The 18,144-nt window shown below is 45.7% G+C and overlaps 1 protein-coding gene across 1 annotated transcript in view; it reads left to right on the top strand.

The window, feature by feature from the left end:
- Positions 1–960: 960 nt before the first annotated feature.
- LOC144160602 (uncharacterized) overlaps positions 961–18,144 on the top strand; it is a 74,309-nt gene continuing 57,125 nt past the window's right edge. Inside the window, exon 1 of the mRNA XM_077691843.1 lies at positions 961–1,096. Coding sequence (XP_077547969.1) covers positions 961–1,096 — 136 coding nt within the window. The remainder of the gene's footprint in view (positions 1,097–18,144) is intronic.

Genomic DNA, 18,144 nt, shown 5'->3' with positions numbered 1-18,144 from the left:
CTCATTGTGTTCCTGAAGGTGCGAGACTGCAAGACACTGAGTTCTCTCGCGGACCATACCCAGCGCTTTCTGGAGGCCCAAAATATCACTAACCTTGCGAATGACAGTGAAGAAACACCCAGAGATGGAAGTGATGCCCGAAACAAGTCGCTAAAATGGTACTTATGCAACCGCATCGGCCACACTGCCCCTGACTCTCTCGTCCCTCTCAGGAACCCACCAAAATGCAAGAATTGCGGCAAGTCAGGGCACAGCGCTGAAGAGTGCAAAAACAAACCAACCGACCCGAAACATTTTGTCTCGTGCGCCTTCACACGGTTTTCTCAGGGTCATCCAAACCGGGTCTCCACTGCTTCCTCTAGGAACGCAGGCGAAACCTCAGGCTTCCATAGCCAATGGGACTACAAGGCATCTCGATTTCTAGCGGATGGCCTACTCGTTGTTGAAGGGCGTGTACTCGGGGAACCTGTACGCGTTCTAAGGGACACGGGCAGCAACACCGTTATTGTTCGGCGCAGCCTCATTCCCGACAAGAGGTTTTCCGGAAAAACAAAGGAAGTCTTCTTTATGGACGGGTCGGCGATGCAGTTACCAGAGGCGAATATTCACGTTGACACGCCCTACTTCACAGGGAAAGTGGACGCCATTTGCATGGCAAACCCCCCGTACGATCTCGTCCTTGGTAACGTGCCTGGTGTGCGAGCAGCACTGAACCCAGATCCGTGCTGGGAGAGCACAAGCAGCCGGGACGAAAAACAGTTTGGGCCTTTGAAAGCGGAAAAGCCACCAGCAGTTCCAGTGCTGATGTCTGCAATTGTCAAGGCGCAGAACAACAGCCGTTTTTCCAAGACGCTAGGAGTTATGAGCTCTCTTTCGTAGGACGAGATAGCTCAACAACACAGCAGCGATCCTTCATTGAAATGGTGCCAGCGGAAAATCGGCAAGCGAGTTTATTACCGCATGGGCCACTACAGCAACTTCCTAAAGGAAAACAACATTCTGTACCGGCAGTACCACCGAGTGATGGGTGAAACGTACAGCCAGATTCTTGTGCCTAAGCCGCTCCGAGAATCGGTCATTCGAAGCTCACACGAAGGTACCCCGGCCGGTCATCTCGGGGTACGGCAAACGCCTAACCGAGTGCTAAGAGAGTTTTACTGGCCTGGCGTCAACGTTGACGTGCGGCGGTTCGTCGCATCTTGTACCACCTGTCAGCGAACATACAGGAAGAATCACCGCATGGATGTGGCGCAGGTGTCATGGAAACCGGCTGGACCCATAATCAACGAACCCTTTAAGAGTTTTTTGGTGGAACTGAGAAGAGTTGTTATAACAACTTGCTTAAAAGGAGGGTTATTGTGGTAAGGTGAACGGAAAGCGTGTGTGGCCAACCCCTAGGACGGTCAGATGGCTGGATCAGGCTGCGGGAAGAGGAGGAAGATGAGGAAAAAAGGAGGGGACGGGCTATCCTAAGCTGCCCGTTCACTGGTTCGGGCCTGCGTCTTGGACCTCCAGGCCGGCGATAAAACACGGCGTACCTCTCGTCCTTGTTCCGGAGGAGTGCTCAAACAGCCCTGGTGCCCGCTTGCCTCGCGGCGTAGGCACGAGGAACTCAACTTCTCAGCAGTCTCAGCCAGTCACTGACGCTGACGTCCGAGCCGGGACTTGGGTTTGGTGAGACGCCGCGAGGACATTCTCCAGATTCTTGTTTTGCGTAACTGCCCGTCTGTGTGTGTTGGGTCCTGGGAACTATTCGCCAGTCTTTCATTCGTGGTCTTGTCTTTGTGTTGAAAATACAAGTGCTGGCAACGTGCAACGGAGCGAGTCGTAGGTCTGGTGCGAGATACTAGTTAAACTCCTGATCACAACAGCATTCTCCATTACCCATGTCTGAGTACCTCTCGAAAACATGCTGTGGATAACATTTGAGAGATTGTGTCTTATTGTCTGATGTACTTCAGTATAGGTATGTTACTGCTTTTCTTATGAAGGACGATGCTAGCTTAAGATCTATTGTAGATATCCTCTAGTATTTTCATGTAATGCGCCTCTACACCCTGACTCCGCAATGCCTTAATGACTGCAGAGGTCTCAACCGAGTGAAATGTTTTCTCATCATCTATGAAGGCCATATGTAGGGCTTGAGTATAGTCTGTACATTTCTCTATCACCGGATTGTTCATGCGAGTATGGTTCATTGTTTAATAGCCATTACGAAAACCTGTTTCTTGTTCAGGTTGACGGAAATTCGAGGTGGTAGAAGTTCTGTAATAGATGACCTTCCTGAGTTCCTTGTACACGGCTCACAGAAACCTTATTGGCCTGTAATTTTTCAAGTTCTTCATGTAGCCTTTCTTAGGGATAAGGATGATGTTCACGTTATTCTAAGATTCCTGTACTCTCGCGGTCAATAGGCATTCGGTATACAGTTTTCCTGTTTTTATAGCACAAGTTGCCCGCCATCATTCAAGAGGTCTGTTTTTATCTCATACTCACCACGAGCTTTCCCTCTTGCATTTTTTCAATGCCTTCTTTAGTTTTTCTGTTGGTACTGGTTGGATTTCTATCTCGTATGAAATACTTCATAGGGCGTTATTATCCTGGAAGTCATGCCTACTGTACAGATCTCTATAGAACTGCTCGGGTTCCAAACTATTTTATCCCGATGTGTGATGACAATGTCTGCTTGCCTTTAAGTGCATACATCTGAATTTCTCACGTGACTAGACGCCTCTTCACTGCTTTCAGGCTACCTCCATTCTTTCTTTACAGCCTGCTTAATGCTGTCTATACTGTACTTCCGTATATCGGCTGTCTCTCGCTTAGGGATAAACTTCCAAAACTCCGCTACTCATTATTTCGTATTTATACTCACAATATTCATGAAACAATATCCCCTCGTCATAAAGTTAGGAGGGACTTCATTCATTCCTTCATTCCTTCCTTCCTTCCTTCCTTCCTTCATTCATTCATTCATTCATTCATTCATTCATTCAAAAGTTCACCCCTTCAGGTGTTAGGAGTATTTATACCTGTGCGAGCACAGGGCCCTGAATTTTGTACGTTTGTAGTTGCTGCCGTACGACCAAAAAAAGTGTGGTATTGGGGTATTCGCGAGTTGTGTTACATCACGTTGATCGTAGACAATTGCAGGCGAGCTAATCTAGGTCCAAAAAATGTTACAAGCAGTACAAAATCTTGCAAGGACATTCCGCTGATGCACCAAAATTAACAGAACCTCCTTCAACTATTTGTCCGCGAAACAACTGTGAACCAGGTATTAAAAGCTTAAGGGAGTCCTCACGATGGGTTTAGGCCCTGAAAACGTGTTCCGTTAGCAATGTGTTCCGTCCTTCAATGTGTCAGTTGAGGCAGGGGACAATACCCCTGTGGGGATTGAGTGTGGCTCGTACCACGTTCCGATAAAAATGGACTAAAAGCGTGCAACTTTTCAGCGCATCACTACTCACTTTTAACGAAGTGCTTCATGAGAGTTACGGGCATCGGCCCCCTGCCGTGTCCTGGTAAATAGGTTTACTCTGCGCTAAAACCGGGATGAAAAAGAAACACTTAACACACAACACAGTGCCAAACTTCCAAGCACATGTTATTGAAAAAAGACCCTGGTTATATACACAAACTAAAATATAAAAGCGTTGTGACGTCATAATGCATCACATTTATAAAAGTGGAACTTCTTGATCTGAAAGAGATATAGACGTTGAACTAACGGAGTTATCTCCTGGCTGTCTGATAAATGCATCTTTAAGTATTTCGCGCTCAAGCTTTCCTCCCGCTCTCCAGAAAAAACTTTTTCCTTTCTAGCACGGGCTACCCTTGCATCTTTCGCAGAGCTCTGACAGGTGGCCACCAGCATTATGAGCAACTGTCCAGTTGTGCTCGACCTGCGCTAGACAACGAACCTTGCCTATATAATTGCCCATCAGTAATGCGAGCCCTCCCGATGTTACTGTCAGGAAAGCAATCGCACAACAGCGACGCAGATAGATACTCAAGGGCATTCGTGAGGATAGGGAAGACCCCACGAAAACAGCCTGGGCGCCCTGTTCTTCCCACGCCGGAGGGTTTACCACAAGCCACACAGACATTGGTTCGCCACCTTGCCACCGAAACCGCATTCGCCCCCGCGCTTCGCACCAACTCTACGGCAATGAACCCGCCAAAGGACTCTGTCTGCAGTGTCGCGTGCCTACAAGAACAGCCCATTTTGGTGTGGGACTGTCAGTATTACGCTCTCTTCAGTGCTCGCATGCTTTTGGTTCCCCGAGGACGTTCGTCCGACGATTCACTTCGACTGGGTGCTACCGGTAACGCTGGACATCCGCATGCTCACTTTGTTATGGACCTCTCTTCCCGCGTTTGTCTAGGCCGACGATGGTCCAAACGTCGTATTCCGAAACAATCGGAGACATTCCCGCCGTCGCATCCAAACTCTGACGACCCAACCTCCCTAAGAGGACAGCACTCATGCAGACAGCAAAGGTGCGCTCGTACAGGTCTCAATTAAAGCACGTATTTCTCTCTCTAAATAAAGTTCTCCCATCTAAGCCATAATAATTGATGAAACTTCACTATCTACGCAGACGATTGAACATTGTGGTCAAAGAATAGCTCAGCAGGGGAACCAGAATATATTCTTCGGCAAGGTATTGACGCAGTAAAAAATTTCCTTTGGACTGTTGGTATGCAGGTCTCACCTGAAAAATCGGAGTACGTCGTGGTACTTCATAGCCCCAACTTCAAAACGCAACAAACTCGAGAACTGTTTTCATTGAAACTAATTAGTTAGCCTATTCCTCGCAAATCATCTTTTATGATACTAGGCTTACACATTGATCAAGACATCCAGGCTACTACATGGGTCACCAACACAATCAAAACAATTAAACACATCCTTTACATTATAAAGCGCTTCAGGACACACCTGTTTGTCCTTAAAAACATGACCTTAGACACCTCACTTGCACCCTCGTCATTTCGCGAGTCATGTATGGCTATCTTTACCTCAATATTGCTAAAAAGCAAGAAAATAACCTTGAAATACTTCATAGAAAGAGTCTACGACTCATTACCACCCTACCCACACACACAAAAATTTATAACCTTTATGACTGCAGGAACATGCCTACATTAGCCGAAGGGCGTACGCACTCCGTAATTCGCATGTACAAAGACTGCTCAGCTCACGGTACGGACGACACATCCTTGAAGCCATTGGCCACAATACTTCGCAGCTGCCAGATATAGCAGGCACACCAGAACCATTGACGGTTCCTAAACTAGATCCCCAAGCATAAAACAGGCGACGTCTGCAAAACAACACCATAAACGGTTAAGCCACCCTAATACACTTAGCATTTACACTGACGCATCTAAAACAGAATCCAACACACCTACGGCGTGGCATATACAGCAATTTTACTTCAATAGCTTTCATTCATTGCCACCAGATACCACCATTAAAGTGACAGAACTAGAAAGTTTAATACTCTCACTTCGTCAAATTGTTCATAACATATCTTTTTCTATGTACAAACTCATACACATTCACACAGATAGTCGGTTAGCTTTCCTGGACTGTCGTCATCAACTATCATGCAGTCTACGAGCTAAGATGATCCAAGAACTCAAGAGCACCTTTCACCAACAGAACATAAACGTCACCATCACGTAGGTGGTCGGCCAAGCCAGAATCCCCAGAAATGAGGCAGCCCATTCGGCAGCACGTGCATCTTTCACAACCGTGCCCCAAGCCAGCTGGACGCCTTCGGACTGCGAGTATGACCCTGACGAGCACCGGACCGCCATCAAACAGCAACGGAAAGACTTTGTCCCCTCCCTGGTCAACCACACTCCCATTACCAAGTCCTATTCATGCTCTCAACAAGTGCACCTAAAACAGCTAATGACACCTACGAACCTTTCTTCTGCAAAACGACAACAGTTTTTTTTTTCATTCGTCACGTAATGAATGCATGTGTATCCCCTGTAAAATTCCGCACACAACTTAACACATTATTTCGATATGACCTCGATTTCAGACTGAAATACAGTTTTTCCTAGACACCCTTCCCGCTAACTTGCCACCAAGTTTCTTAAATGTTCTGCGGCGTCCCTCCTACCCACCTAATTTAGCAAAGGCAGTGTAGGGCAGTCTCCTGCATTTCGTATCGCAACCCACTATTTTTTCCTTGTTATTTTCCACCCATACCCGCCCTGAACCTTAACTTCTCGCTACCCTAAGGGGGTCTGATGCACTAGCAAGAGACCAATGGGTGTTTTTTCTACATTTAAAAAGAAATAAAAAAAACCCGTGAGATGAAAACATACGTACATATTGGAAATAAATAGGCAGGCCTTAAAAGGCGTATTTGGAAAGAAAACTCTAAATATTTTATTGACCTATGTTTTGCAAAGAAAGTGCTGTAACAACTAGCTGCTATTTTTGTGCGCAATTTGAGAACTTACCCTAACGGCAGGCAGTAGTCAAATACAAAGTACTCTTCACAGCTGATTCTCCAATATTCACATATCACAGGTGCTAGGTCACAAGTTGTAGTGCTGGGACCAGGGCCTCAAAATACTTATGAGTTGTACTTCATTTGTCCCGTCAAAGTTGGTGTTTTGCGGTTGATCCTACAGTGCAGCAAGCGAAGACGAAAAAATAAAAAAAATAAAACATCGCCCACCGCAATGTCGGAACTGTGAAGAACTGAAGCGCTTGTTTGTGATTGGAAAGCACAAAAAGGTGTGAATGTAGACCACTAAGGACCAAGATGCCTGATTAATCTTCACGGTTGTTCAAATGAGGAAAATGAGCCAAGGATGTGCCGGATTTGTGTTAGTAGTGTGAACCGACGAAGCGTGTAATCCAGTTCGCCATTTTCTGAATTTTACTTTGTTTTTACACTCTCAATTGCTACTGGAGTTTTATTAGAAGCAGGCTTCAAGCAACACTTATAAAAAATAACAACCCGACCATCTCCACTCACCCTAAACATGAGTTACGAAGTACGCAGTGCCTTGGTGTTTTTGCCCAAGGAGGTGAAACTATTGTTTACAGGCATACGGTTTTGCTTGAAAGACGAAGCGTTATCGCCCGAGGCTTTGGAAAACAATTATCCCAGTATGTTACTTTATTACGCGCTACGTTCTAGTGCGAGGTGTAAAAGAATGTCCGGGTGTTGTAGTACCGTGAGTAGTTCGAGACGTAAACGAGGTTCCAGTGTGTTCGTACCCTGACTACTACGACGATGTCATGAGACAACGACATGCGAAGCCGACAACACGAGCCCCTAATCAGCTTCTCCAATAACGTATAAAAATCGAAGGATTTGTTAAAGTGCTTAGTTTTAAATTACAACAGAAATATACAATACAGTAGAAAAGGAAAGAAAGGGCGCTGAAAGCCACCACCCTCGTTTCGGGGAGCAATCAATCATACACATTCACTCATACTAGGGGTGTAGCAACCGCAACTCTTCTGTCACTAAGCATAGCCACTTACCCAGAACAGAGAATAGTTTTACAGTCTCTTGCTCAGTAATGTGATTATATATGGTAAACTCGGGTGGCGCGAAGGTAGAATACAAAGTAGAAGGGGTCGTTATTAGAAGTTCATTTTCAAGCATTTGGTAATGCTTTTCTCCCTTTGTGCGTGTTTTATAGTTTCGAACTTAGGTATCGGAATTGGTCTTTGTTGCAGAGTATTAGATAAAAAATCTAGAGTAGAGGCCATACAATGTAATGGATCAATACAAGTCAATGGAATACAAATGCGATAAAACGACTATATAACACTGGTTTACCACAGAAGCAGCCTCAGGTTTGTGTAATATTCAGAAAACTAAAGCCGTAACCGAAATGGTCACGCCTTGTTAGCTGTCGAGGAAGCTTCAATGAATGCTCTGAAACCGGAACAAATGTGAAGGCACTTGAATTTTTTTACAAAGACCTGTGCCACATTTTTTTCACACCTTGAAACAAATGCTATCAAACGACCCACGTTTCCAGCACTTAGCCAACCCCGCTTTGACAACGTTGCCTGAAGCTGTTGTATTCTTGCTACACTCCTCCGGGAAACGATATACGTGCGTTCTTGAACCCACAGGCGAGGGTGTGCAAGCACGTGGTTTATAGACAGAGGCAGTAAGATTGAAAGTAGTAAAATGGAACATTTTAGGAGTCAACGAATGCGGCCTTTAAGAATTGGTAATTTTGAACCATAAAGTCAAAGACTCCATACCTAGGCATTTACAGGAAGGGGGGATTGTCATTCATGAGAAACTTTGCGTGTATCTGATCGGCCATTACGTTATCAGCTACCCACATGGTATGACACACCACCTGGAATTGCCTGGTGATTTCCACATGCTAGTAAGATTGTCGTTCTAATCTGGCCGCCGTATTGGTGCACAAATGGATTTTCTGATTCACGTTAAAAGGGCCGAGAAATGGTGTGTCTAAAGCAATATTTTCCAAGCCATAAAACACTACAAAGATGTGTACTGTGATGTTTATACGAATGTAAAATAGGGGGAGCTTATTTAATGCCTTGACTCGCGGATTTCGGTATTATTGTATACAGTTCTCTTACCATGCATGACGGTCATACGAGTGACGGGCGCTCCCGGGCTTCTAACAAATGCTTTTCATAGTCAAAGGTGCGGCGTAGGACACTGCAAAAACTTTAGGTTGAGGATGCACCAACTCGTCCACCAACAAGTTCTTCTAGACAAGACAAAAGTTGTGACGGTGGTTGTATTGTCTGTGTTTGTTGTGCGTGCACGAAGGACTTATGCACAAGACGTACTTTTTAAACTTAACAATGCCCAACAAGTGTTTAAAAGACATAAATATAGCTATGCGTGGTAGGGCCAGAGGAGACATACTACAGGCATGGTGGTCACCGTTGAACGGAACAGATTTGAACCTTTATGGTCACGTTTTCCAAACCATGTTTTCTTCATTCATTCATTCTTCTTCATTTCATATTCAATAAACCACAAGGGCTGCAACATTGTTAGACATGCCATTACAGTAAAAGATAACAGTACTTTTATGATAAATTCGCTTAATAAAACTGCAAGCAGATACCCTAATTTTAAACACTGATTGTACAAGAAGGTCATCGGGCATGCCTAACGGAGCCGCGATTCTTGGCAATACAAACATATATATTAGGATACGATAAAAACAACTCGGAAGCCGAAAAAAATGAGTCCTAGTAGAAATTATATTGCCAGAACGTGCATGGATTTAGAAGGTCATCTGCTATGAAACGTTCTTGTAGAAAATAAACTACATTGACGTGTAAAGGCAAATGTAAGTTAACGCTGTGCAATAACTCAGATGCGTCAACATGACCGTACATTTTCTGATAGAAAACCATGGCGTCAAGGCAACATCGCGAACAATCTAGGTTGTCAATGGCTGTATTCAAAATAGTAGTAATTCAAATATTAAACTTTTTGTTCGAAATATCGTTCATTGATCGTTCGAACTCGACGTTTTTCGACCGATTCGATTACTTGTAGTGCGTTACTGGGAACCAGTTTTATGCCACAAAAACAAAGTTGAAACGTGATCTTACAAATGAACAGAACCGGCAGGCGATGGAAACATGGAATGTAAAATTTACTGTAGCGCGCGAAATTACACCCACAAGAATATAACCAGTGTTACGAAGCGACGGAACGTGCCGTATGAAGTATCACCAACGACAGTCACCAATTTTCACCCAAATCTCCCATGACGTTTATGCGGGAAATGGCCCGCTTACCCTACTTGTATTGAAATAAACTGGGAACGTTCGGTATTTCCAGAGTAATGATTTTCATTTTAAACGCGTTGAGCGCCAAAAAATCTTTCGTGCACCACTGGAAGATGTAAAAATATGGTTTACAGTCTTCAGTTGATTGAAGTTTGGAAAACAGTTTCATGTCATCTGCGTAAAAATTCATTGTTCCGGAATTTACACAGTTAACATCATTATTACAAACAAGAAACAACCGTGGGCACAAAACCGACCCTTGTGGCACTAGCTACGTCGGAATAAAGGGTATTGACAGTGCATCAGAAATACGAACATAATTTTGGCGTTTTGAAAAATACTAGAGCATTTATTTACCGAGCCGGGGACAGCAGCCATATCATTTTGGCTTTCAAGTGAGTAGTTCATAATTTACTATATCCAATGCCTCCGACTGATAGAAGTAAATGCAATCCACTTTACTCCTGTTCGAGACGACAGGGTACACGTTGGTGAGAAAAGAGGAGATGTTACTTTCCGCGCAGCGACGTTTCGCAAAGCCGGTCTGCTGATTTGAAAAAAACATAGACAGATGAGCGCAGAAGCACTTGCACCCATTTCTTTCAAACACCTATCATAAGCCACACAGCCGAGAAATTGGGTGGTAGTTTGATAGATTACGAGAATCATCTGTTTGAAAATGGGGGCAGCTCTGCATTTTTCGAAAGTTCCGGAAAGATGCCTGTCGTGAACAAAATGTTAAAATATTAGACCGGGGCAAAGGCGATAAGCGAGGAACATGCTTTTGTTATGAACAGCGGATTTCATCAGCGTGCGCAGATAGTTTTTGTGAAAGCGTTTTTACCGCCGGTACGGTGTCACAGATCGCATTAGTGAAAAGGGAGCGGGTATCGGTACTAGAGGTTTTACTTTCAACTTCTCACCTCCAGTTAGGGTGTCCTCGTGCGGTAACTGTCAAATACCATTCGCAAAAAAAGAGGATATATTGACCGGAACTTTATTTGGTGAGGACGTAGGACGAGTCCAGGATTGAGTGCGCACGTGCAATAAGATATCTTTGGGGAAAAAAACGTTCCTGCATATGTCCAGCCGCCGTTTTACCATAGGGGCCATTTCCCGTGCAAGCCGGTTGAACTTCCCAAGCGTATTAGTTCCACACAAGGGCCGAGCGCCATGTCCTAGAGTCGCTTGTACCTATTTTACTGGCAGGTCCCCGGCGCCACCATGGTCCACGAATGCACATGGTGCATTCCACAGCCATGGTGGACGCTCAGCTCGCAACCGCCTGTGGCAGGACATGCTGCCAGACTCTCACCCCGGGCGATGGCTCAACGCGGAGTGATGTCCGGGGTCCCGCCAGATGGGTAAGGGTCAGGGGCCCTTCGCAAGGGTAAAGGCAGCTTTCCAGACGAGAAATTCCTTTTCTAGGGCTGTCACACAATGAGGCACGTCTGTACACATTAAAGAAACCTGTGTGCGCCCGGCGGTACCAGGATTCGAACCCAGTACCTCCCGCATACGAGGAGAGTTCTGAACCTCTAAGCTATCGTGCGGTTAAAAGTTACGACCCCTTCCACCAGGGCATTTTCTTGATAAAGTTGGGTAACTTCCCAAGTACGACCTCCTCTTTGCGGGGGGTGCTTGTACTAATTTTTACTGGTTTGTTTCCAGTGGTAGCAAACTACATCTTCATTCTCATACCCCACGGTACAAACCGACGTGGTGGAACGGTTTGCAGTACACTGTATCAGCCGTACGAGGGACGCCCGTTTGCATTTTTTTTATGGTGGGTGACGAGCGGCTCCAGAGGAACCTACCTTGTCTGCCGCAGTGGTAGTGCGTGTCCAAGCCCTTCATCCCCTGCTGAAACAGGAGGCGCTTGTACCCTTTGAACTAGTAGGTGGCCAGATGTCTCAGATACCGCCCGAACGGGTTCGAGGGAGCTACCACATGGTCTCCCATGGATGCTTGTGGTCAGTCAAGATCCAAGCGTTTTTCACCCGTCGAGAGGACCTAAGCAAAGGGGACGCTTGTACCCTTTGAGAAACCGTTGGGTATTAAGCGGCCCATGATTCGAACCTGTTATTCCCCGCTTACTATACGAATGTTTTATCACTCGACCATCGCCGTCGGTAAAAGTTGCTGTGTTTTTGAAGCCGCCCTTTTCTATAGGGGCGATTTTCCGTGAAAGCCGGGTGAACTTCCCAAGCGTTCCAGTCGCACACAAGGGCCGAGCGCCAGGCCGGGGAGTCGGTCGTACCTATTTTACGGGTAGGTGCGCGGCGTCACCAAGGTACACGAATTTACATTTTCCCTTCCATAGCCACGATGGATTCTCAACTCGCAAACACCTGTGGCAGGACATGCCGCCAGGCTATTTCACCCCCGGCAAAGAGGAAAAGCGGCATGATGGCAGGGGGCACCGCCAGATGTACAATGGTCAGGGGCACATCGATGGGGTAAATGAAGCTTTCCAGGCGTGGATTTCCCTTTCAAGGGTCCGCACTCAACCAGGGACGCCTGTACCCATTAAAAAAACGGATGGGATACCGGCAACACTGGGATTCGAGCCCAGTACCTCCCGCGTACGAGGCGAGTGTTGTACCTCTGAGCCATCGCTGCGGTTAACCGACGGCAATGGTCGAGTGGTGAAACACTCGTCTCGTAAGCGGGAGGTACCACGTTCGAATGCTGGGCCGCCCGATACCCACCAGTTTTTTTAAAGGGCCCAAGCGTACCCGTAGCTTAGCTGGTCTCGACGGTGGAAAAAACACTTGCAGCGTGACCACAAGCTGCCATGGGAGGCCATGTGGTAGGTCTCTCGAACCCCTTCAGGCAGGGTCTCTGTCCTCAGGGCACTAACCACTTTAAAGGTCTCAAGAGCCCCCTGTCTCGGCAGGGGCTGAAGGGCTTGGACACGCACTACCACTGCGGCAGACGTGGTAGGTTCCTCTGGAGCCGCTATTCACCCACCAGAATAAAAATTAGGACAGGCGCCCCCCGTACGAGGGATCCAGTGTACTGGAAACCATTCCACCACGTCGGTTTGTACCATGGGGTACAAAATTGTGGTATGCACTTCGGTGCGGCTGGGTACCAAACAGTAAAAAATTGGTACAAGCACCGCCTGCACAAGGGATCTCGTGCTTGGGAAGTTACCCGACTTCGTCGGGAAATGCCCACTGAAGGTTTTGTAACTTTTAGTAACCGCAGCGATGGATCAGAGGTACAGCACTGGCCTCGGATGCGGGAGGTACTGCATTGGAATCCTGGTACCACCGGGCACCCACCGGTTTCTTTAATGGGCACAGGCGTCCCTGTCGAGTGCGGACCCTCGAAAAGGGGATTTCACGTCTGGAAAGTTGCCTTTACCCTAGTGAGGGGCCCCTGACCCGTGTCCATCCAGTGGGGCCCCCGGCCATCATGCCGCGTTGCGCCATTGCCGGAGGTGAAAGTGTCTGGCAGCATTTTCTGCCCCAGGCGGTAGCGAGTTGAGTGTCCGCCATAGTTTTGGAAGGCACCATGTGCATTCGTGTGCCTTGGTGGCGCTGAGCACCTACCGGTAAAATCGGTACAAGTGACTCCCAATCCTGGCGCTCGGCATTTGTGTCGGACTACAACGCTAAGAAAGTTCACCCAGCTTGCACGAGAAATCGTCCCTATGGAAAGAGGCGGCTACAAAAACGCAGGAACGTTTTCTTTTTTCTTTTTCAAATTATATTAAAATAGGAAGCTGTACTATTGGAACAAAAATCATTGTCCTTTGTGCTTAAGCGACTGGCATTCTGATATTACACAGAAATAAAAAATCCATTGCCCATGGCTAGCATTTTTAGTTTGACGAGTCAACGCGGGAATAATCAAGTTTATTTAAAATTGGGAAATAAGGAACCCTGAGGCCGAACACCAATAGAGCATAGATCGTCAAATATTTAATAATAACCCGAAACGTGAAACAAGGCATAAGAATCGCAATTCGTGCGCAGAGTCAGGCATTGAACTGTTTTGTCACCAAGGACACATTTTCCTAGACACGCAGAGCGCTTTGATGATGGGTTTTCGGGGTGCTGCATTTACCGTGGATAACTTGGAAGTCATGTATGGTGCTTTTGTTGCACGTCCGTACCCCAACACCCTGAAACCGTAGTTCTCGAGTTCCGGCGCCGAAACACTACACGCACAAGCACAGGATGAACCGCTGGCACTACTACTTCCACCATCAACGACGACAGCGTGGCAGTCTTCCCCAACACTGACGTGATTCGATGACGGTGCTTGGCAGTGCTTGTTGACGTTCTGTTGAAATTGATGCGAAGCACCAGCACTAGCTGAGTTGGATGGGAGCGGGCGCAATATGCCGGCCCACCAGCAAAAACTACCGTTGATAAGGGGCGAGACACAAGGGCAGGTGAAGATAAAAGTCCTTTCATAATTGCTGCAGCTCTGAGCGCAGGTGGCTATTGTCTGCTTTCGAGCATTTGACTTCACCTTACTGCAAATCTAGCCTGTTTAGAATGCTTGAGTGTCCACTGATGTGCTCAAATGTACTTAGTTCTATTTTGAGCAGGGTTGCACGTTAGATGCACATCCGTTGATTTCGAACCGGTCTCTTCGTCCGCATCATGCGATACGGATGAGCGCCTCGTGCACGGTGAACACTTGTAGAAGATTTGCAGTACTCTATGAAGAAGTAATCTTCAGGGCGAATTTGCGTGCATTTGCAGTGAAATCATCGTTTGCAACCCCAGCACTGCAAAAATTGCTGCTTGGCAAAAGTGCCAGCTGCGTAAAAAAAGCCACACTTATCCTTTGGCGAAACGAATCCTTCGAGGCGGGTTATCCTTTCGTCCATCGGACGGCACTTTTGTCATGGTTGCAAGCCAGCTCGTGAGCATGCTTCCGCCCACATTCTGTGGGTGGAAGCATATTTAAACACTGGTGCGCGCACTACAACCTTTATTGCGGGTGCCCATCGGATGTGCCCAATGCCGAAAGGCACATCCTACAAGCTTCTTTTTGATTACGCGCGTTCTAGAAATAAGAAAACTTTGGACAAAAACACATATTTTTTAATCAACCTAAGAGATGTTATTATGACCTTAAACAGCTTTTGTTCAGTCATAGCAAAATGCCAGCTGTTTTTAGTGGAAATATTAACGGAATCATTTTTGTTTATGCAAAAAACCTTACAAAAAATAATTATCTTCTTTCAGGATAAATTTGAAGTAAGTTCGCAATTATTTTTCTAAATACCTATCGTTTTCTAATAGTACCTTCTTGAATTTTTAGTATTGATAATTTTATTTTCTATGTGAATGACTTGTCTTTAAGAGCACCAGCCGCACCGCCGTTTTTCTCTACAATTTTAAATGAGTTAATTTATATTTCGGAAATTTTATCTTGTATGTATTTTTCTCTAAGGCCTCAGCGATTCCCATGTACACCTTAAAAATTAGCTGTATTAGGTTAGGGTATTATTGCACAGTAATGCAACAATGTCTCCTGTCAAGCCGCACAGTGTCTCACGGGGCCATACTCACACCATCAGCAGAATGAAGGAATAGGGAGAGTTAGCCTTACAGGTGCGACTGCGGCTCTGTGTCCACAACCTGGGATTCGAAGGTGAATTCATAATACGGCCATAGGAAACCTGACCTGATCAATTAGCCGTCGCACGGCACTTTTTTTTTGGTGTGGCACCAAATGCTGCAACGGTTGTTTCACACAATCAAACGTGTCGCTGTTCTTGGGTTAGTATTTGTCAATGACATCATTGTGATTGGCGGCTTCTTCCAAAATGGGCGCATTAAAAACGAGCGGAGTGTAACGAGAAGTAATGAATGTGGCCAAAGGGGCGTAGCGCAATGGGCATCCCACAACAATAACCATAAATACTTGTGGCAAGAAAGTTTCTCAAAGGTGTGGTTATCGAAATAATATTACAATCTATCGCCCACTTCTGTACATGCATCCAATCACTATTTCTGTTGTATCATTCCCTTTTGGAATAATCAAATTATGTTGTTTTGGAAATCACAAAATGATTTGAAATATCTGCCATTTTATGATTTTAATTGCGCTATTCAGAAATTGTTTTCTTGCAAAAGCAACAATAAAAGTATTTCGATGCTTTTTCCAAAAACTATGTTCAGGTATCATCCCATATAAACGATTTGGTTGTTTTATCACTTTTTAAAATGTTCGCTAATAAAATACCATGTATGTGTTTTCCTGTATATACCGTTTCAACACTGCAGGAACGTATGACTTTCAAAAAAAATCTTATGTGGGGTTGTATTGTAAATATAATTTATATACTAGTTTCGGAATTTAAGATGAATAATAAAGGTGGTGTTTCACATATAGTGAGAAATTTTTAGTCATCCTGATATCCCGCTTCTTTTTTGTGGTGCGTAGAACTTGTAAACGTCACTTACCAGTACGGCTCATTCAAACAATCTGAGAGGAGAGCTTAAGAGTGTAGCGTATTTTTACAGGTTGCCGATGTTGGGCTCTGGTAATAAAACGCTTAAAGACTACTGTTACTTTTTCTCTGAACACACTGATTTGGACGATGCAGATTACCTCTTATATTACTTAACTGAAAACAAGAATACCCTACGAGCGCCAATGGGAAACCGCTGCTTTCGGAGGTTTCGGATTTTGGGAGTAAAGGGCAGCGCAACGAACGGGACGAAGCGATCAGAAGACAAACACAGGCGCTTATTAACAACCAATGAATTTATTGCATGTGGGCACCCGCTTCATGAATGCTCGTCGACCACCAAAAACAATCAGTTAGAAAAAAGGATGGGTAGGGAAGAGGTAATAAAGACCGGCCGCACCAAATGTATTCCTGAAAAACGCACCGCAGTGGCTACAGGAAACGTGTAACATTTTGATATGGTGAATCTTTTTGTAGATGAGCGAGACGCTCAGCGTACTAATACCATCCTCACCGATCTGTGCTATGCAAAAAGCCTCGTATATCTCGTATGCTTTCTGCTACCGATAACTGCCCAATATTCCTTTTTTCAAACGCAGGCGAGCAGCTACAACTTTCGCAGTGCGCAGCAAGGTGCCCGGCAAGAGACCCATTGAGCGCACTGCCGTGTTCATGAAAACTGTCGTTATGCAACGGCCCGTCTGGCCTACGTAGCACTTTTAGCAAATGAGTGATATGCTTCATAACTTCACATTTGCCCTCAACGTTAAGCAGAGCGTGTTTTTTTCGCAGGTCTCGGCGGGAATGTGATTGTGAGCAACTATTCTTCTCAGGCGGGAAAGTTTGTTCGCCGCGGTGAAAACAACGCGAGCGCCGCCTCTTCCCACTACTTTCTTGAAATTGTGGCAAACATATAGTACATCAGGTATTGCAGCCGTGCTAGTTCTGCCGACATTTCGCGGTTCCAGATTGGCTTTCTTGGCAGTAATCGTCTCACAAAAAAAAATGAATCTGCCACACTTTTAAAATGTGGCTTCGGAAGCCCGCCTCATTAAGCGTACGGACTTGCGAAATAAAGCTTGCCTCCACTAAGGGCTCCCATGACCTTCTAATAGCCGCCCAAACCCAAGATTGACCTATGCATCCCTTCACAAGTTTAGAATGGCATGAGGAATAGGGGACAAGGCGCTTTTGAGAAGGGGGGGCATATGCCCAACACACTTGAGAGCTAGTTTGGCGCTGTTTTCACCGCGCCAAACAAGCTTTCAGCCAGTGCAGTACATTTAATCACAATCACAGTCCAGCCATCACCCCTGAAAACAAACATGCTTAGTCTTAGGTTGACTGCAAATCTTAAGTTGAGTACACCATGCCGCTCAATAGCAAAAAGTGCTACATTGGTCGAACGGGTGGTTATACCATCACGAGTGTTCGCGTGAACACGCCAGTGCGTTCAATTGTTCTGAAGGCGGTCACCTTGCAGCGTATGGCAAAAATTGTGGCTGCATGCTTTTCAATAAAAATGCTCTAAATTGGGCCTTTATCGCGAGCAGAAGGCGGAGCGAGATTCACAAAGTTTTTTGCATAGAACAGCACTTTCAAGACTCTATCGGTACACCGAGCTTCTCGCTCATAGAGAAAGAGATTCACTGTCTCAAATCTTGACACGTGCCGCCTGTCAACATTCCTGTGCGTTTTTAGGAATAAATGTGGTGTGGCTTTCTCTAGTTCCCTCTCCCTTTCCCATGCTTCTTTGTTACTTGTTGTTTTTCGTGGTCGACCATCATGCACAAAACTAGGGCCAGTTGCAAAAACTCATTTGGTCGTTAGGAAGAGCGTCACTTTTTCTTGCCTTCGCTTTGTCCCGTTTATTCTGCTACCCTCTACTCGCAAAGGTATATAGGGT

Source organism: Haemaphysalis longicornis, unplaced genomic scaffold, assembly GCF_048455015.1.
Source record: "Haemaphysalis longicornis isolate Haplotype H1 unplaced genomic scaffold, Haemaphysalis longicornis Haplotype H1 scaffold_11, whole genome shotgun sequence".
Taxonomy (NCBI): domain Eukaryota; kingdom Metazoa; phylum Arthropoda; class Arachnida; order Ixodida; family Ixodidae; genus Haemaphysalis; species Haemaphysalis longicornis.
This window is presented reverse-complemented; position numbering and strand designations above follow the sequence as displayed.